The sequence below is a fragment of the Centruroides sculpturatus genome, unplaced genomic scaffold, assembly GCF_000671375.1.
Source record: "Centruroides sculpturatus isolate CEXI.00-Female unplaced genomic scaffold, Cexi_2.0 scaffold261, whole genome shotgun sequence".
NCBI lineage: Eukaryota > Metazoa > Arthropoda > Arachnida > Scorpiones > Buthidae > Centruroides > Centruroides sculpturatus.
In genome coordinates, this window is record NW_019384426.1 from 383,437 (window position 1) to 405,287 (window position 21,851).

Genomic DNA, 21,851 nt, shown 5'->3' on the forward strand with positions numbered 1-21,851 from the left:
AGTGTTTATGGAGTTTTCTTCACGCGTATAACACCTAACAAATTTTCCATAGAAAATGCTCCCTCCTAACACTACGCACCCCCAATTGGCAAGTTACCCATCTTGTGTCGCCTTATTAGTCCAATCAGGGACGATTCTACATGAGCTGTAACATAGGGCCTGGCGTTATACGTCATTAAGGCCTCACATTTTTGCCTGTACCATCATTTGATGGAGAGTAAGGACTTTTATTATATTATAGCTTAGGCCTTTAGAACCACAACAATTCTAAGCTCGATCCTGAATCCAAATATTTTAAATCTTGTAGATTTAAAATATTATACAAACCTTCTGTAATTATTTAATTCAATTTGTAAAATATTAATGCCAATTTTGGCAGTTTACACTAACTTTTATGAATATTTTATTTTTTAAAAAAAGAAGTGAATAAATGCTACCAGCGTAACTAAACCAATATTGATTTTGAATATGTAATATTAAAATATTTTTCCGAATATTTTAAAACACAAACGTCAGCAAAAAAACAACTTTTTAAAAATAAAAAATAAAATAAAATAAAATTTAAAATCTTAATTCAGCTTGAGTTCAATTTAGGTTAAAATATTATTTTAAAAAAAAATAAATAAATAAAATTCAATTTGCTTTAAAATTCAACTTCAAATTGGAATTTTCGTATTGCATGAAGCATTCAATATACAATATTTAGGATTATTAAGAGTTTATACTGCTTTGAATACGCATTAACTTTTACTATACTCAATTATGCTGTATACATTATTGCATATACAATGCGCAACACTTAGAATAGTAATTAAATACAAGAGTGAGACGTAGAATTCTAGTTATAAGCAATATGTAATTATGCATATTGTATAATTGCATACACAATATGTAATAGCGTTAAAGAGCGTTCAATATAAGATACGTATGAATTCTTGTCATACTCAATTATGCATATGTATGATCGCTTATATTACATATAGTATATTGCATGCATAGTCGCATGAGGCAATTGCGTGCATAATTGTATATCAGATATGCAAGAAAATTATAGAATATGTATAAACTCTTTATATAAATGTAATTATAATAATATATAAATACATAATTTTGCGTGTAGTAATTAAATAACTTATTTTTTTTTTTAATTTGAAAAGAACTTTGAAAGAAAAAAAATAGATGTGGCATGTCTTTTATTCACTTATTTCTGGACTTTAATGTAAGCGAAATTTGCTGTTACAAGAGAATATTTTCAGATTCAAACCTTTCAATAACATTACCGATATCAGACGATTAAATTCTTGCTGCACACGAAAAAAATAAGGAAAAAACGGTAACGACCGAAATTTCTGTAAATGATGTTCTACCAGCTTTTTCCATTTTTTTTTTTCTGTAGCAAAACAAAATTTAAAAAAAGTAATTTTGAAGAACCCATGACTAATGNTACAGAAAGCTATGTTTTTAAGAATAAACTATAATCAAGATTTCAGTACAAGTATTTAAATAAAATACTCTCTTCCTTACTTTATTAAACTTTTATTAACACTAAGCGTGTATTCACACTGAATATCTAATAAAATTTTAAATTTTAAAACTAACCAATCAACGCTTGATACTAAAGCATAAAAAACACAGCTTATTGGTTAATTTCAAATGCAATTGACGTCATACATGTCTCGAATTTTAAAATTTAATCGAATGCTAATTGTTTAAAGTTAAAAAAAAACAAATTATCGAATGAAAATTTTACTTATTAAATATGGCGTCATTTAAGAAATTTAACCAATCAGAAACAAAAAAAAAAACATATATATTTTTCACAAATTTTTATTTAATTTTAGAAAATTATCTCAAACTTTCAAAATAATCATTTATTTAAGGCATTTTAATTTTAAATTAACAAGCATTGATTTAATAAATAAACACAAATTTCAATTCTATATTTGATAAACATCAACCAATCGACAGCCGCCATGAATTTAAATTTAAATTTTACGATACGCTGATTGGTTATTTATAGCATTTGAAAATTCTTCTGAGTGTTTATTGATTAAAATTCAAATTTTTAAATTTTAGTTTATTGCTGATTGGATAAAACGTTAATATTTAAAAATAACCAACCAATAAAAGGAAGTATGACAATTTTCGTAATTTGTATCGATCATTTATGGCTATTTTTATGCTATAACATATCAAATGTTATTCAAATCAACAAATTTATTATTCGTTGGATATATTAAAGACGAAACACGAATGATTAATTAGAAAAATTGAATTATATGACCTTGCATCGCTGTAATACGGTTCTATAGAAAAGCTACAAACTTTAATAAAGAACTGCCGACTTGGGTTAACTGATACTATTGACTATCTTCATTAAGAAACATCAAATAGGAAGCAAGATTAATTAACTTGATTTGTTTTGCTAGTGTAAGGACCTCAAGGGAAAAGCAACAGTTAGGAATAAGCTTCCTGACAATTCTTATAAAACTTTGTTTATTCTTAATTAATGTTCATTGAAAAAGATTTTAAACATAGAAAATCTTTTAAAAAAATAATCCTTGAAGATTTACAGAGAATTAAAAACATATAAAAAATGAAATTTTAATAATAAATACAAATAATGCGTAATGCTTCTTTCCATTGGTTCGTCTTTCAAATGTCGATTTATACCGACCAATCAAGTCTCAGGATACTTTCTTGTTAAAAACTACGCAAAACTTCATTATTTTTTGAAATTTAAATAATTAAAAACAACAATAAGATATTATTTATATAAAATATCATTTTTTAAACTTAATATTCAATAATTTTAAATTAAAAAATATTAATTTTAAATAATTTTGACTAATTACATTTAAATTAAGTTTTTACTAGAATTTAATATACAAATAAATTATGACGTAAATGAAAAAATTCAAAATTAGCCAATAAAAGATGGGATTTTCATTAACTTCTATTTCCCAGTTAAAGAACCAATCAAAAGTTTTCATTATAATAATAATTTCTACCAATCAGATCAATTTACAAAGAAATTTCAACACGAGCCAATCAGATAAATGAAAACAAAAATTACACAAATTTTTATTTCTGTAATAAAATATTATTTTAAGTTATAAAAAAATAATAGTAATAATAATTTTCTTCTATTGGTCAGTTTTAAATTCAAATCTGTCCAATTAGAAGATGACATAATTAATAATCACAATTTGAAAAAATGGCCGCTGTTGGGAGGTAGCCACAATTGAAGTTCGGCTATAGAAGGACCATAAAGAGTTTTTAAAGCTTCTTAAACAGTTTTTTTATTAATAATGTTTTATAATCATTAAAAAATGGTAGTTAAGAGTACAGAAAAAAAAAATGTTAATAGTAGTAAAATAATGACTTTAGAGAGTAAATAAATTTAAAAGCCAACGTAGAAGATTGTGTAAATTAATTTCTAAACGAATATGATTGGCAAAATCATCTAAAAACAGCAAAAATAAAAAATAAAAATCTCCAGTAACAGCACAGCATAATGTTTTCTACTTACGAAAGCCATTTTGAAAATTCTCAAGTTTATTTTCAAGCTAATATCCATTGAAAGGATTTTAAAATGAAATAAAAAAATAAATATATTTAAAAAGCATTTAAACTGAGAGAAAAATCTTTATTAAAAAGAATTTTTTTTTAATTTTAAAGACTTTTGAATCTGAACTAAGTCTCTATTGGTTCATTTTGAAAATTACGCGACCGGCCGACCAATTAGGTTAAAGGGAACAATTATACAGTTATGGCTATTAAGCAAAAATGACTAAATCACTCTGGATTGTTTGTTTTTAATTAGTACTCATTGAAAGGATATTAAATTTGAAAATAAAATCTAAAAATAAATAAATCTGGATGTAAAAAAAGAAATATATATGTATTTTCCCCATCTTCTCATCCTACATTTAACTAAAATCGTAATGATGTAGTCGATTGGTTAATTTTTTAAAATGTAAAGTTCATTGACCAATTAAACGCTTTTATGCTTCGTTTGAATTGTAAAATATATAAATTTATTTTTTAAACGTATATTTTTTTATTATGAGAGTAAATATATTTAATTCTTTTAAATTAATAATTTGTACTCATTTTTTAGGTATTTTTGGTGCATTTTTTCATATCTTTTGATAAAATTTGAATCTACTTAAGCAACTGAGCTCAAGCTCAATTTTTTAAATAAGTTTTTGATTCTTAATGTGATTGATCTCGCGATCATTTATATTTTTAAATGATTATAATCTCATTTCTATCGATCTCAATAAGCAAATCTACAGTTTTTCAAGATCCTGATGATCTTTGAGCTAAAGATTTCCATCTTCAACTCATCTTCCAGCACAAGATTCACTTCGATAACCTTTGACCTTTCTTTAAACTAAGATTCTTATGGTTTTGACACCATAAGAATCAATTTATGCTAAAGATTACCATGATCTTTGACAATTTTTTCAGCTGAAGATTAATTCAAAGAACATCAAAAGTGTAGTAATCTTCCAGCTCAAAATTATGGTTTGGTAACCTTTGACCTATTTTTAATCTTAATTTCCACTGTTTTGGTTGTGTTTGAGGTTTTAGTATGAACTTCCATACAGTTTAGTGAACTTCAGCTCAAGTTTATTCGCAAAATGCCGAATAAACACAAGCTCAAGATCAATCTAAAGGGCATTTTTTGAATGCACTACAGACTCCGAAAGAAATAGAAGCAAATAAAAGAGATGATTTTTAGGTGAATGAATACAAATTTTTAAGTTTTTTACGAGTAAATGCTCGATTTTCTAAGAAAATTGGATCCGTTTTTTCAAGTTAAGCTCCAGTTTACAGAATATAAAAAGGAAAATACACATTTTCGATCCATCACAATATTTTAATACGGATCAAAAAACTGTCTTTAAACAAAGCAAAAGAAGTATTTTTTTTTAAATTTTATTAAATATTTTAAAATTCAAACACTTTTTTTCTACTTCCACTTCTTCGATTCGACCTCTGATATATGTCAAGTTATTGTCAGGTGTCAAGTCAGTTTTAAATTTTGCTAATCGTCATATTCTGCCATATTCAAGGAAAACGTTCGATACGCCTTTAAATATCTTAGCAACAGTTACCTAGCAACCAAAAATGGGAGTGTTTTCATCCAGATACACACACACAGACACACACACACTTAAAGGAGTAGAGAAGATTTCACATATTGAACAAGCAGCATCAAGGAGAAAAAATAAAGTAAAAATTACATATAAACAAATAATAAATAATATCAAAGCCTCCTAACAGTTAGTAGAAATTAAAGTGGGAGCAGAAAACAACGTTTCGTTCCTCTTTTTTTAAGGAGGGTGAGGTTTTTATATTTGTAAATTCTATGTTTCTATTGAGGAAAAAAAAACACTCGAAGAGTCAAATATATTAGCAGTTTATTTAAGTGATACAACATTAATCCTAACAGTTAGGGGGTTAAATATCGAAGTTGTCTAGGTAACGGTTTCTATTGTGTCAACAATAGTCGCTGTTCTCAGCACCTGTTTGCTTCGTTCCTACTATAAACCCGTTAAATATATTATCACTATGTTATACTTTTATATTTTTGTTGAAGCTTAGAAACGTAGTTAAGAAGAAAACACTACTTTTTTTCTTTCTTTCTTTCTTTTTTTTTATTTATAACTCTTTGTGTTACGTGGTTTGTTTGGTGAAGCTTCGTAGGGGTGAATATTGATTTCCATAAATGAGTAATTTTACTGGGTTTTGCTTAGTGCTGTGATGGGCATCTGTGGGCGATCAAGTTGATCAATCAACAATCACGCGATGTTGGGGATTTTTCACACCTACGCCAATCACGTGACGGTTTCAGAAAAAGGATTTTTACACTCGTTCAATGTTGCTATGTTAGGACGGCATTTATACGTTACAAATAGGCGAGCATGTTTATGTTTAAACTTTTATACTTTACAGTAGCATTTTTGTCAACACTAGTCGCTATATCACGTGATTTTTATTGTGTTTAATAGCTACCATATGTAAAATTTAATGGAAATTTTAACTTCTTCGCGAAAGTTTTTAACAGGAAACGTGAAATTATACTTAAACACAGGAGGGGGTCCAAAAACAAGTCTTTGTTAAAGCTTCTAACCAACAACACATTTGAATGAGTAAGCAATTTAGTCTTTGGATGGCTGACTTTTGGACCAGCCTAAATATAAATGGGTCATTATATGATTTTAACAAGTGCTGTTGTTTTAAAACACTAAAAATACTGTAACTTACAGATTTAGTACTATAAAATGCAGGTGTTTTACAATACCTTACCAAATTATTAAATCCATGCAAAAAATTTATGATTTGTTAGTTTTTGATATAATAATTCAATAAAATTGCCATTGTTGATAGGATTATTTAAAATATTAATGTTTTATGTATTATGAAATAAAAAAGTACGTTTTGCATATAAAAATTTGAATATAATAGAACTTAAAAAATTAACAATGAAAATTAGTATTTTGAATGACCATCTTTGACAGTCTTACTTCTGTATCACAAGAATTACTCTACACAAGTTAATTTTTTTTACTTTTACGATGTTGTCATATAAAAAAAATATTAAAAGTGTTTCGGATATAATAGAGAATAAAAATAACATGAAAAAAATACTCATTCCTTAAACAATATTACGAAAAAAAAAGAAAACAGTACAAAAAGTATGATTTTAGTCAATAGGTCTAATAATTTGTCAAGGTACTGTATATTGTTTTATATAGGTGCTCGCTCACCCTACTGTATATAAAACAATAGAAATTAACTTCGAAACAAATATTTAAACATAAAATATCCTTTTCTCTTTCGATTTTACAAATCGTTCCAATTATTAGAAAATTAACTCCAGTTGGCCCTAAACATCTAAAATTTTCCAACTATTCTAGTTTACAATTTTTCATAACTTTATAATGATTATAAAACTCAATTATCTACATTATAAACAAGTTATTAATTTCCACTTATTTAAAAAATTATAATTTCAAATACTTACAATATCAGAAGAATTGTAACCTTAAATTGACCGAGTGGATAAGATCACTGAACATGGTACTGTACTGTACGTGGTCGTGGGTTCGCACGTGGCTAACTATCTAGTGTTTATGGAGTTTTCTTCACGCGTATAACACCTAACAAATTTTCCATAGAAAATGCTCCCTCCTAACACTACGCACCCCCAATTGGCAAGTTACCCATCTTGTGTCGCCTTATTAGTCCAATCAGGGACGATTCTACATGAGCTGTAACATAGGGCCTGGCGTTATACGTCATTAAGGCCTCACATTTTTGCCTGTACCATCATTTGATGGAGAGTAAGGACTTTTATTATATTATAGCTTAGGCCTTTAGAACCACAACAATTCTAAGCTCGATCCTGAATCCAAATATTTTAAATCTTGTAGATTTAAAATATTATACAAACCTTCTGTAATTATTTAATTCAATTTGTAAAATATTAATGCCAATTTTGGCAGTTTACACTAACTTTTATGAATATTTTATTTTTTAAAAAAAGAAGTGAATAAATGCTACCAGCGTAACTAAACCAATATTGATTTTGAATATGTAATATTAAAATATTTTTCCGAATATTTTAAAACACAAACGTCAGCAAAAAACAACTTTTTAAAAATAAAAAAAATAAAATAAAATTTAAAATCTTAATTCAGCTTGAGTTCAATTTAGGTTAAAATATTATTTTAAAAAAAAATAAATAAATAAAATTCAATTTGCTTTAAAATTCAACTTCAAATTGGAATTTTCGTATTGCATGAAGCATTCAATATACAATATTTAGGATTATTAAGAGTTTATACTGCTTTGAATACGCATTAACTTTTACTATACTCAATTATGCTGTATACATTATTGCATATACAATGCGCAACACTTAGAATAGTAATTAAATACAAGAGTGAGACGTAGAATTCTAGTTATAAGCAATATGTAATTATGCATATTGTATAATTGCATACACAATATGTAATAGCGTTAAAGAGCGTTCAATATAAGATACGTATGAATTCTTGTCATACTCAATTATGCATATGTATGATCGCTTATATTACATATAGTATATTGCATGCATAGTCGCATGAGGCAATTGCGTGCATAATTGTATATCAGATATGCAAGAAAATTATAGAATATGTATAAACTCTTTATATAAATGTAATTATAATAATATATAAATACATAATTTTGCGTGTAGTAATTAAATAACTTATTTTTTTTTAATTTGAAAAGAACTTTGAAAGAAAAAAAATAGATGTGGCATGTCTTTTATTCACTTATTTCTGGACTTTAATGTAAGCGAAATTTGCTGTTACAAGAGAATATTTTCAGATTCAAACCTTTCAATAACATTACCGATATCAGACGATTAAATTCTTGCTGCACACGAAAAAAATAAGGAAAAAACGGTAACGACCGAAATTTCTGTAAATGATGTTCTACCAGCTTTTTCCATTTTTTTTTTTCTGTAGCAAAACAAAATTTAAAAAAAGTAATTTTGAAGAACCCATGACTAATGGAAACTAAATTTTGTATATATATATTTTTTTAAGATATTGAATTTCTAACAAACAAGTGCGGCTTATACTCAAATTTTACTCTTATTTTCCAGCATTAAATATAAAAATTTTGCACATTTGTGATATGGATTGGGATAAGATATGAAAACGCAACATATGGACATCCGCCAATACGAGGGGTGCCTCCCGGGAGGACTTTCTATGGGGAAACTGGCTCTTAAACAGGAGCCAGTTTTCCATAGAAAGAGTTAGATACGTGGGAAATTGGCTCCTATTTAAGAGTTAGATACGTGAAGAAAACCCGAAAAAATCCACATTTAGTGGTTTTATCCACTCGGCTACTGATGTACACCATTTGAGACATGTATATATAGAAAACAAGCATGAAAATTTGCAGTTTATAAATATAAATTTGATTTTTTTTTAATATAACGAGCGTTTAAAACGTAGTTAACCAATGTAACCGTCTCATCTAAATACTTAATCTTGTTATTTACCGTGTTCAAATGTTCTAAACTCAATTTTAGTATTCATATTCGCGAGTGTAACCAGAATACAAAACACGGTCAATTGACTTTTGGACTACACTGTATTTTATCTCAATGTTTTCATTGTATAGATAAACAGGGTGACCTAAAAGTTAGTTAATCACCGTAAAGACTAAATTGCTGTCTTATTCAAATATTTACATAAAATTTTTAATTATTAAATGAATATTATACACGTTTTTATCACTGTATTCGACATTTTTAATATTAAACATTCAATAATGGCCATTCTTTCGAAAAATTTCACAAACATACATATAAAAATAACCTGAAAACGACGACCACCTCCGAACAGTAGCCATTTTTTACGTTCCTCTCAATGGTCGTTGTTTAGAGGTTTGACCAAAAAAAAATCAAATTGGCGTCAGATTAAACGTCAGATAAATAATTAAAAAATTAATACAATAAATTCGAATGTTTAATCATTAAAAACACCTTACATTTAATTTTATTTATAAAAATCAACAAATTAATACAAATATTCATCGACCGAACTTCATGAATAATTGCCGTTTTGAATTTTAATGCTAAATTTAAGTGCTTATTATACGCCACACTTTTATTTTATTTATTTATTTCCTTTAATTTTTTGGAAAAAAATAAATAAATCTGAATTTTTAAAAATTAGAACACGCGTTGGGAGGCCTCAAAAAAGGCGCCCTTTCGACCAAAACTTCGTGTACGAGAAGAGTTAATAACATTTGTTTTGTTTGTAAAATCGTTATAGTAACGGTGTAAACATTAAATAATTAATGCAACACACCATATCGAAATTTATTATCTTCAAAATATATTAATAAGTTTATCAATAAAAAATATATTAAGTTCAAAAGTTAAATTTACCGGTAAATTATTTCGCTGGACACGATTGGACAACTGTACGAAATTTCTCTCCACCCCCGTTAACACGTGACAATCAATTTCCGTCCATTCATATCCGTCTTTTGAAAAACTGTCAACAACTATGGGAAGTGGTGCAGCAGGCAGTCTTCTTTTGTGACGTCAGAAAAATTCACCGGAATTGCGGTTACCGACAAATGTTCCCATTTAACTAATATTTAACGATTTTTCTTTTTAACACTTTTGCTTCATTTTATGTGTCTCGTAACACACTACTAAATGGTGTTGTTGATGGAAATTTTTAACCCTTTACCTTCTCACAGTCAACGATCTGAAGTAAGACAATACCTTTGACTGAATCTGAGAGTTTTTACTTCCTGTCTGTCTAAGAAAGGGTTCAATAACTCATAAATGAGATACGTTGCCTCAGAGACGATGTTATGTTGTCGTACAGACTACTGGTTACCTCTGAGTTACTCTTTCTTTTACGTACCACACAAGATATTGTCTCGGATACGTTGATTCATAACGTTAGATAAACTACAGATAAACGCGTTACGTTGCTTCATGAACAACAATTCGTTTGTATATTTTGTGTTGCGTTATTCATATATATAAATTCCTCAAAGATTAACGCTAATTTCAAACAATATTTTCGTATATAATATCAGAAAATGTGTGTTACCTGCCCCTATAAGCAATACGTTACCGCGCTGCCGACTGTAACAATAGATAAAGGATCACTCGATAGACAATAAGATGCTTACAGACTATGACAATACACTACGTTCTGTGAGGTAAACCTATCTCAGTAAATATAACGTATTGTTAATTTAAAGAATGGTAACGCAATATGCTATTTCTAATACACATTGTATTGTAGCGTAATCAATAAGTTAGCTTAAGAAAATTCATAAATCCAGTTGTTTGATATATCTCTTGAAACAACTGTTCTGACGCATTACGCATTTCAGACAAACGTTACGCAGAATACAGAGTATCAGAGCTACGTGTTAACAAAACAGAACGTATTAAAGACAATACGGTGTACTAAAAAAGAATAAAATTTCTTCATAGATAATAGATTCCAGGAAGACAATAAAGTTGTCCGATGGAGACTATCAATTACCTCACAGAAATAAGTTACCTCAAACCACATTAGCGTAGAACGTTATATTGAAGAAAATGTCTGGATTTTTGTTCATCTAAACTAAGTTATGACCCAAAACCATTAAGGTCAAACGGCGCTCAGTAGAGGGGAAAAAATCATCTGTACTTAACGAGAAACGACATCCTTCAACAAGTGACAAACTACCAGCGAATCCCGAAGCTAGCACCAAATCTGTGACAATTAACAAAGAACAAAATGGTTCCGGCATAATTAACAGTTCAAGAATTAACCGAAAGAGTTTAATTTGCCGAGTAACCCAGTATTTTGCGAATTAATTCGAGCATTTCGGCGATGCCATTGTATCTCTTGTTTACAGATTAAACGTAAAGAAAACAAATAAATGAATAAAAATCCAAGCGAACAAAATTGGAAAATATGTTTTCCTTGACGTATTTTCGGTTTCCGTTACCGATTACGTACCAGAGTTTCTGAACAGGACGAGCAAGAGACTAGCAAAGAGCAGAGAGGGACACGAAGTCGTCAATCTTTGTTGTTTGGTCTGCTTGTTGCTAGGATACCAACTGAGGAAGAGAGGTTAGCCAACTTCTACAATGTCTCGAGACAATCGATATCCCCCTACACCAACAGACGTAAGATTGCCTAGCTGGCAATAGAGAGAAGGTAATGCACATCTGAAGCGAGTCGTGCCTGCTTGCCAATTAGTCGGAGCCGCTAATGTATAAATGTCATTATAGAGATGCAGGCAAGCCATTGGTCCGACGATTGCACTCCCTAGTGATAGATAATTAGTCATTTAGTAGAGCTGTTTAATTATGGCGCTTGTCCTTTCCTTCCACTATCCAACAAAATCGCTCCTTAACTTCTATCTATCTTTCTCTGTATTTTTCCATCTTTTTAAAACACCAAATTAGGTTCAATTGGAGTGTCATTTAAAGCCACCCCTATCGATTATTACCTTCCTTTTTTTTTTATTTTTACTAATTCGCACTTATATGCCGGTGTTTATCGATAATTAACCATTGATAACTTTTATCAACTTAATTATTTAGTAGTATCAACCCTCAACTTCTTGGAATTGTCGAGAGAGGGCGCGGCAAATCAGGAAGAGACGAGTCATGACGACAGAGACAAATCTTCTTGTTTATTGGTTGTCTAGCTCGCCATTGATCCTACGTCTACATCCGGGTAACGGGTGAATATTACCGTGATCCGGTTGGTAATAACTTCCCAGCGGGTTAGGTATCAATATGTTGGATAAAGAAAAAAATAATAAAAAGAATTATATAAATTCTTTGCTTTTTCAGCCAATTCGTTTGTTTTTATTGATAAACATTAAAGTTTTTTTTACCGAATAAAATAAATCTAAACCATTATCTTTCTTATCACAGCGATATGGCGGGTGAATATTATGATATAAATTATCTCTCGACAGTTTCCGCTTCCCCCAGACTCTTTTTAAATAGTTTAAAATAAAAATTTTAATTTAAATAATGTATTCCTGATAAAGTCACCGATTACTTTGGAAAATAAGAATTTAAATTTTAAACAAACCAATCAGCGTTAAATTTTTACGGAATTTAAATTTTATATTTCAATTTGCACGAGTTGATTGGTTGAAAGTTCTTGTTAGCGCCAGATTTATCCAATAAGAGGCAAATTTGGTTACTATAGTAACAAAGAGTAATTTTTTTGTTTTAATTTACAATATTTAATTAGTTATATATATTTTTTTATATTTTTTTAATAAAAAATTTGTGTGTATATATATATTATTGCATTGTTTAAACATAATAAACAAAAGTGAATAATTAATGTTAGAAACAGGAAATGAAATTACTTTTTAATAAATTTTTTGATATTAAAAAAAAGATTAAATTATTTATCATTTTTACTGGTTTTTGCTTCAAGTTTTATTATAAATTTTACTATAGTTTTATATATTTATTATTTGGGGAGTTATGGCACTTTGTTTAACATACCCAACAATAGATGGCACTGTAACGAATTGGCATTTTTGAAATTTAAATTTTGTCTTACCTCTTTTATACACTGTAATCTTTCATTAGTCTGTTGAATATGTCTTTCCATAGCAGTTGCCATGACAATCTTCATAAACCGTACTCCTTCATATCACCCAATGGGGCAGCAAAGGATGTCGTCTCCCATCGCCACCTGGTGCGAAAAACAAGAACTACCGGTTACTTTTCCATGAAATTTTTCTTCTTTTTGGATGTCGTTCTCACTTCACAGGAATTTTTTTTTCTGGAAAATTCGTGTGTTTTTTAACCTCTAATTAAGAAAAATTTGTTGTAACAAGCGCAGAGTTTGCGTTTTTCAGATTCTGTTGCCGAAAAAAACACAAAAAAAGGACTAAAATTTTCAAAAAGAAACCAAAAAAAGGAAGAGAAACTAATTTTAAAACCACTACAACTATTTTTAGATTAAGGTCGAATACTAGAAACACACGTACTTCAGAAAGAATGGAATTTCGGCGATTGGTTTTGTTTATATATAAATAACCTCCTATCGATCACGTGACGCGCGCTCTCTAGTCTAGTTATATAAATAGTAGCACAGGACTATAACTCCTCACAATTTGGCCATAAAAAACCGCTGGTATATAACTTATTGTTAATTTTATCTCTAGACTTATAGACTATCGCGCCGTATTGACTCACTAGTGTGAGGAGGAAGAGGTCACTGGTTGCTTTGCTTTTGCGATAGGTGGTGTGTTGGGTCACGAATGAATCAATACATCCTCGGCGTGCAACTCCCGAGCGACTAACAGCTCTGAAACACGAAAGTTCCAATTACACAAGCGAGCCACGTGGTTAAACCATTGCACGGCGTGCACGTGCCCCCGAAATCGACACACCGCAAAGCCACCAAAAAATTCACCAGAACTTGTAGGTTTTAATTATTTTTGCATGTAGGCAGCTTTAACAGTAATTCCCTTTCGGCACCCCGATGAGAACGGGATGGGTTGTCAACAGACTTGCTTCAGATTTTTGCCAGAATGTTGGCACTAAACACGTCATGTCATTGCACCGCGTTGCGTTGTTGTGTAGCAGAAGACAAGAGGAATTTTGGAAGGGAGAATGGCCCCAACGTCTCTCTCTCTCCCACGCTAAAGGTTCAGATATTCTATTCCGGTCTCGGTTGAAAAACGGCAGGAAAAACATACACACTCCCCCCTTAAAAATCTCACCTAAAATTAGTTTTCGTTTTCGATAATAGGAACACACACACACACAAAATGCACACAGTACACGTGCAAAGCACTCAGAAACAGCATATGTCTAACCCATATGTGGAAATATAATTTTCCGCTGAAACTTGAAACTTCGCGTGGCGGGTAACGAACCAACTTATTACTAAAGTAGTATATTTTGGGTTTTTGGTATATAAACACAACGATAAAAATATTATACAGAGTAAAGAAAGGTTGATAAACGTGTCAACTCCATTTTATTATTGTTTTGACTGACTAACTGGTGTGGTGCTACATACAGGGGGAAAAGAGGGAGAAAGAGTTAGTGATACAGGTTAGACTCTGTTAATTCGGTTTATGAGACGGGACTGTCTGATTTGGACAATTCTCTTTGGATTACTGCCAAGGCAACATCACGTGATCGAAAGGGAGTGGTTGCCAGTGACGTGGCAGCTGCAAAATGATTTTGTTCGCTTCAAAAGTTATGCATTTTTTTCGCTCTCTCTCTCTCCTTCTTTCTCTCCCCTTTCTTTTCTTTATTTCTTACAACACTAGAAAGAGAGGAGAGGAAAAAATTTTTTATTCATTTATTTATTTTTCTATATACTCTGTATATACGAAAAAACAATTCAACTATAACAGTTTTATAAATAGTAATGAAACTTGTGCTTTTTATATATATCTACTATCTCTAGGTTCAGCAGATAAAGAGAGAGAGAGGGGGGGAAAAGTTTTTTAGAAAGTAAACATAAGCCTTATTTATAAACTGAAGAATTTTTGAAAGGTGCAAGAAAAAAAATTCATTTTTAATATTTTACATCCTCCTTCAATATTTTAGAAGACTACAAAAGGATGTAAAATTATTTCTTATGACAATAAATTAGCGCGGGTTTTTCATTTATTTGTATTCTTTTTCAAATTTTAAAAACGTATAACCGTTAAAATCACGTGTTCTCTCCTTTGTTACGTCAAACAGTCAAAGAATGAGAGAAGGAATAAGCTGTCACTCGTAACAAATACATTAAAAAAAAGTAAGAAAAAATAGAAGAAACAATCAAGGTTTGAAGAAAATTGAAGACATTAAACTGGCTTTTCGTATAAAACAATAATAAAAAGGAAAGTAATCATCTTTCGTTTTAACTAATAATAAATTACCGAAAATTTCGAAGAAATGAAAGAATAAAAAAAAAATTCTTTAAATACAGCTGTCGCCGTTAGGTGCGCTGCAATCGAGCAATAAACGAGCCATAGGAGTTTAGGAAGAAGGGGGAAGTTTGGAATCAATCACTTTCTCTGTTGCCAAGGCGACACACTGTCGATTTTAGTCCTGCAATGACTGCAATCAACATCGCAGTAGAGTTGACTGTGGCGACTTGGGACAACACTCCAAGAGAATTAGAGAGCAACAAACTGAACTGCAAGGACAGTGATCTATGTGGCTGTATATGGAGGGTGTATGTCACGTGCTCAAAGTGTAGACAGCTTCCATTCGGCAAATTACAACTGTCACATTGGTAACCCTGCCTGTCGTAAGGAGATTTATAGTGATGTATGAATCTGGTAAATTCTACCAACAAATAGGTGAAGATGGCACCCGTTTATGCTGTTCTTTCCATAAATCATTTAATTTTGATGAGCGTTCTTGGCTATTTTTTTTTTTTTAGATTCAACGTGGCTGAGATCGGGCAATTATTAAACTTTTAACAAACAAACGAAAAAAATGTTAATGCCGAAAATTTCGAGATGAAAACTTTACCCCGGGATATACATTTTTTAAATTCTTTTATGCTCGGTCGATATCGTTTCATAATTTGTATCGACGTCAATAACGAAAATACACACCAAAATTCATGCCCCTCGAACATGCATAGATTCCAGGAAGTGAAACTTATCGGATTCCAGGACGAATACACGTGTTGAGTGATAGAAGTAACAGCAGTCACGCGTATCTCGTCTGGTATTTTGTCACCTCCCTTACAATTACAGTCTTCAAATTGGGGCAACGAAGAAATTTGTATGCTTTCGTATAATGCAAACTCCAAATGGTATCTTCTATTATAGTAGAGAATAGTTTCGAGTAGCATTACAACGAAAAATCCGTGGGTGGTTCCTGTCTTCGTGTTTCCACAAGATGGCTTTAGTCTCTCGTAGCGTGTGCAATGATGTGTATGTGATATTTGCGTGAAAGGTATAGTAGGAAGCGCCTTGAACTCTTCACAATGATACAAGAAATGCATTTTAAATCTGCAAACAAAATCTTGCTTGCTGACATTTCTTAATGTTAAAGTATGTTCTTATGTTTTATTTGTGAATAAATTAACTTACCCATTTGAAAGTAATTGCTTCGTGAAAGCTAGCACCACTATCTCTTACAGTATCATCAAGTATGGGCTTTGTCATACAGCATGAGTTATAAAGTGATCACGTATCGTAGACTTATAACTCTTGCATGATTTATATGTAATTTTAGTCCACATATATTCTTAAAATTGACATAAACACCATGTTAAATATTTAGCATTATCGTTGTCTTTTGGATATTCTATGGTATTAATGCCATAAATTATGATAAGTTCTATTGAGCATTCATTAATAATATCCTAATTTTCTGCTTTTTAAATTAATTACTTTACAGATTAGATGAGTTCTCTACATTTTTATGAATTTTATCAACAAAGTTCCATAAATTTACATTATCCAACGATTTCTTCCGTGGATTCTTTTAAGATTTGTAAACAAAAGTTAGCATTTAAAGAATTCTAACGGCTAAATGTATGAAATATTAACGATTTATACTCGGTAAGATCATGTACCGGTACACTTTTGTGTATTTAACAAAGATTAGAGAAAAAGTTCTTGTCCATCTAGAGTTTGGGCAATTGGAACTTGTCCACGAAATTAAACGAGAAGCTTGCCAATTACTGTAAGTTATCCAGAGTTGCCTACACTTTAATCGAACTATTCGACAATCTTCGTTAACGGAAATAGTCCACAAATTTATTTATCTTTAAGACGAGTTGCAATGGATAACTTAAGCCCATCTTAAGAAGCAAACGGTTACAAGACTTGAGGCATGTTCAGGCAACGTTCAAAAAAGTTTATTTTCGAATTAACTCTTTAACAATTTTCTAAAAATGAACTCCTATATATATTCTTGATGCGATAACACCAATTAGATCCATTAAAGGCGAAAATCACGTCACAAAACAAGCGTAGAAGATTATCCAATCGTGAAACTTCTCTGAAGACATATAACGTTATCGCATCGCAACTTAATCAGAAAGGCAACGTTTGATTGGTGGAATTAGTAGTATAGATGCCTGAAGAGAATACTTTCAAGGTTTTAATTTTGTTTGCCAAGATTAATGAAGTTAAAACGATGGTAATTAATTAGCAGGCAGATCTAATGCGTCGTTAACTGGGTTGCAGGAATTCCAATTAGTAGAAGAGGGGGAGTCAATTTTTAATAAGCCGTTAAAGGCGAAAGAGAATTCGTTTTTTTTTAAATATATTTTTGTTATTTTTTTCTTTCTTAATGACTCTTGAATTTTTCTTGTTACTTTAAACAATGCATTTTGATTTTTGTTTTATTCTGTTTATTTTCTGCTGCCATTTTTGATTGGATTTTGATCAAGAAAATAATCCGTTAATTCAAATTTTTTTCCGCCCCTTTAATCCCTACATTGTTACGTCATGCGATGTTTCGAACTAGTATTCGTGACGTTGCTTCTTTCTTAGCCAATAGAAACCGATTCCAACAATTTTTTTCTTTTTAATACTTATCACGCAAGCGCGTTTCGTTACACGGACAAATGAGGGAACTTTTTATGTAGGGAAAAGATTTAGGGAAATTTCCTTAAAATTTTTTGCTCAAACTAAAATATTTTAAAATGTTACAGTTCGAGATTTAGAAAAATTTCTTCTAAATCATGATTTTTATCTCAATGATTGTATAAAATAACCTAAGTTAGACTCGTTTTATATGTTTTTCTGTATTACAAAATAATCTTGAGAATAATCCCTTATTATATATATATATATTATTTTTCCAATTTCTTTCTACCCTTTATTTTTCCTTTCTTCGAAATGCAAGATATTTCCCTAGAGAAAAAAATATTCCGTCAATGGAGGAAATATTATAAAAAGCTACATGTTCTTGGCATTTATTCAAGAAATGTCCCTTTTTTTCGGTCTCTATAAAATATACAAAATTCCCTCGCGGGAGGGAATATTCCCTGAATCCATGCATTATATAAAAGTTCCATGTTCGATATTCTGCAAATGTCCAGTTTTGTTTTTTGGTTTTCTTTATTTATTATTTTTCCTTTTTTATTTTAAAACATATTGAAAAAAATTCCCTGAAGACTAAATATTCCCGCAGTTCATACTCATGGATCAGTTAAAGTTATCAAAATATTTACGAGATATTTCTTGCTCTGTAGGGATATTTTTTATTATTAAAAATATTCCTGAAAAAAAAGTAATTTATTAATTAAGATGTTTAAACGACTATTTTATACTTTTCTAGCAATTTTTTTTCTTTTAAAATATTAAAGAATCCCAACAAAAATCAGAAATTGTGAAAATTATAATAAAGTTTTAGTTATAAAAAGAATTCCTATATGTACTGTACTTGCAAAGGAAAAAATATTTAAAAATAATTAAGAAAAATATATTTATTTTTTAAATTTTTACACTCAGAAAAACTAGAGAATAAATGTTCATTCAATTTTTCATATAAATCATTCTAATCCCAGAAATTCGTTACGATATTTATCCATAAATTATGTCTTTTTTTTAGGAAGAAAAACTATTAAGGAATTTCTCTTCATTTATTTATAAAAACCCCAACTCTTTTTCAGAGTTAACATAATCCTGTAATGATACATATGTACAAAAATTTACTTATTTACAACTAGCAACAAATGTTTAAAAAATATCTAGTAAACTGCATTTATTCTTTCGTTATCTCATTTAGGGAGTTTTCCCTACTAAAAGATTTAAAAAGTTATATTACTTTCTAGACAAAGTAAAGAGAAAAAGTTATTAAATCTTCCAAAGATCATGTTTTACAGAAAAATCCTTTGAGCTATTAGTAGGGATATTTCCCTAAAATGCTTGTTAATTTTTAGATTCAATTCTACAGAAAAGAAGTTTTGACGGAAATTCGCTACGAAAATCGTAAAAAAAGCAAAAAAAAAAAAATACAAATTATTTTTCCCTAAACAATTACTTTTTTTTAGGGAAATTTCGTTTAAAATTTCTGTTTAGAAAGCAATTCTAATTCTAAACAAATTTTTAATATGAATAAAAATTTATCGAATAAATTAAAATTCCTTATCTTCAATGAAACGTTCGTTCTTTTTCAATTATTGATATTTAAATGTATGAAAATTTCCCTAAATTCCTCAAAATTAAACTCCAAATTATCGAGAAAAGTTATATTAAGAAACATTTTTAAATTAATAACATAAAAGGAAAAACAATTATTTGCAATCTGTCAAAAAAGAAAAATTGTAATCATGCAAGGGGGTAAAATGCGCTCATGAAAAGACGAAATCTCTACAAAATAAGGAAATTCAACGAAAAAAAAATCTCTTCCTCGTGAACCAATTTAAAAATTATAAAGCTAGATTATTTACTATTTCCGACGCAATCATTAAATTTCATTCCAAATTTCCAAGTATAAGAAAAAGTCTCCCTAAAAGACGAGGAATTCCCCCCAAAAAAAGAATCTATTTTAGTCAACAAAAGTTGGGAAAATTCCCTATTGAGCGTAGAAGTCTCCCTAAATCGTCGTGGAGAGCAACAATCTCCCCCACAGTCAGGAATCGATCGATTTTCAGCATCTAATAGGAGAGTGATCACAAGAATCGAACCCGATATGCTCTTTATTCCTTTATAGAAAGGAGAAGGGAGAGGGCGACTCTTAACCGAAACAGGTTATAAAGAAAACTAACATAATAGGAGTACTTTATGAGCGAATGGAGCACTTTATCGTGAATATCATGCGGCGCGTAACAGACAACAGACAATCCTCGTCAGACATTATAATCCGCTTTACAAAACGTCGATAAATCACAACCTATTACATAAACATAGCCATTGCCATTCAACTACTACTCCGTAACTGCCCAATCGACTGTAATTGTCAATCGTACTCCCTTTTACCGGTTTCCATGACGACACAGTGTCAGTTCCACGACGAAATGGCGCAGGTGGTCGCTTAGCAACAAGCCAGTCTGTTTCCAGTCTTCTCGACGCGGGGAGGCGCTCCTATCGGCGGGAAGTTGGAAAAAAAGGAGGAGGAGGAGGATGATGAAGAGGAGGGAGGAAAAAAATTAAAAAATAATCGTAAAAAATTGGAAAAATAAATAAATAAATAAAAAAGGACGATGCTCCGGAAAGTCATCCTCCTTATCGTTGGTGCTCGTTCGTGGACAATTGCAGGGATGGCAAAAATCAATAAAACTCTCTCTCTCTCTCTCTCGCTGTGTATGTGTATGTGTGCGCGTATGTTCGTGTGTGTGTGTATATATATATATAACGGAAGAGGAGAAAAAAGCATTTTATTTTCAGCTGGATGTGGAGACGAGTTGGCTGAACACAACACGTCGAAATTTTCGTGAATTTTCTCGAATATTTTCGCTAAAATGCTATCATTTACGCCAATTAGTGTAGCTACGGCGGCATTAGTCTAAATTAACAAACACTTGCTATCCGATTAGTTATTAGATAAATTAATATTGATCTATTCTCGCTAACCGGAAACTAGGTTGCGCGCGCTACATCGTAGCGTATATATTTGTTCCGTTGTTGAACAGGAGGGTTCTTCCGCTATGTTAGTAGTATCTTTGCTTGTATCGGTGGCGTGAAATCCCCCGTCTGCAATCTGTGTGCGCGGTTCTATAAGTGACACATCAACTCCTGACCTAGTCGAGTCCTTTTTCTTTTCTTTGTTTGTGGTGCATGACCCAAATTTTGACCCTTAGACCGTCTATTTACAGAAGCCATTAGTTCCTGTTTTAACTGTGTTAAGTCAACACTTAAAATCTTTTACTTTCCGAAAAATCGAGTATGGCGAATGGAGCTCGAGAAGGAGAAAATTGTCTTTGGCGAATTTTATTTTAATCATTCAGAAATAAATTATTTATAGAAAGAAATTTTTTTTTCTTCGGCTTCGAATTGTGTTGAGTATCTTTTTCTTTATTTTATTGGTTTGATTTATTGTTACTTTCTATGAAAAGTGAATCTTCAGCTCTAATTCTTTCTCGATTGTTGTTGGTTTCTACCAAAACTGAATCTTCAACTCCTTTTATTTATTGTTTTTCTGATCTGAACTGAATCTTCGGGTTACTGATTATTGTTGCAGACTATTGAACCTTAGCTCTTGTTGTTTGATCCTAAACTAACTCATTGCTTATTTTTCTTCCATTTCTTTTTCTTTTTTGCCTTTTCCTTTCTGTGTTTTCCTCATATAATATATGATCTTTATTATCTCTTTTGTCACTTTCCTTGCAAGATTTTTTTACGACTGCTCA

General features: G+C 30.5%; 1 protein-coding gene across 3 annotated transcripts in view; it reads right to left on the minus strand.

Annotated features, from left to right (window-relative positions):
- Window positions 1–21,851, minus strand: part of LOC111619583 (zinc finger MIZ domain-containing protein 1-like) — a 111,180-nt gene that overhangs the window by 71,012 nt on the left and 18,317 nt on the right. For 2 of the 3 annotated variants that reach the window (XM_023361332.1, XM_023361331.1), the window contains exon 2: window positions 13,137–13,271. In XM_023361332.1, the coding sequence (XP_023217100.1) occupies window positions 13,137–13,211 (75 nt within the window). In that variant the 5' untranslated portion in view covers window positions 13,212–13,271. Of the gene's footprint in view, window positions 1–9,970; window positions 10,126–13,136; window positions 13,272–21,851 lie in introns of those variants that run through there. The other variant, XM_023361337.1, reaches the window with a different exon arrangement.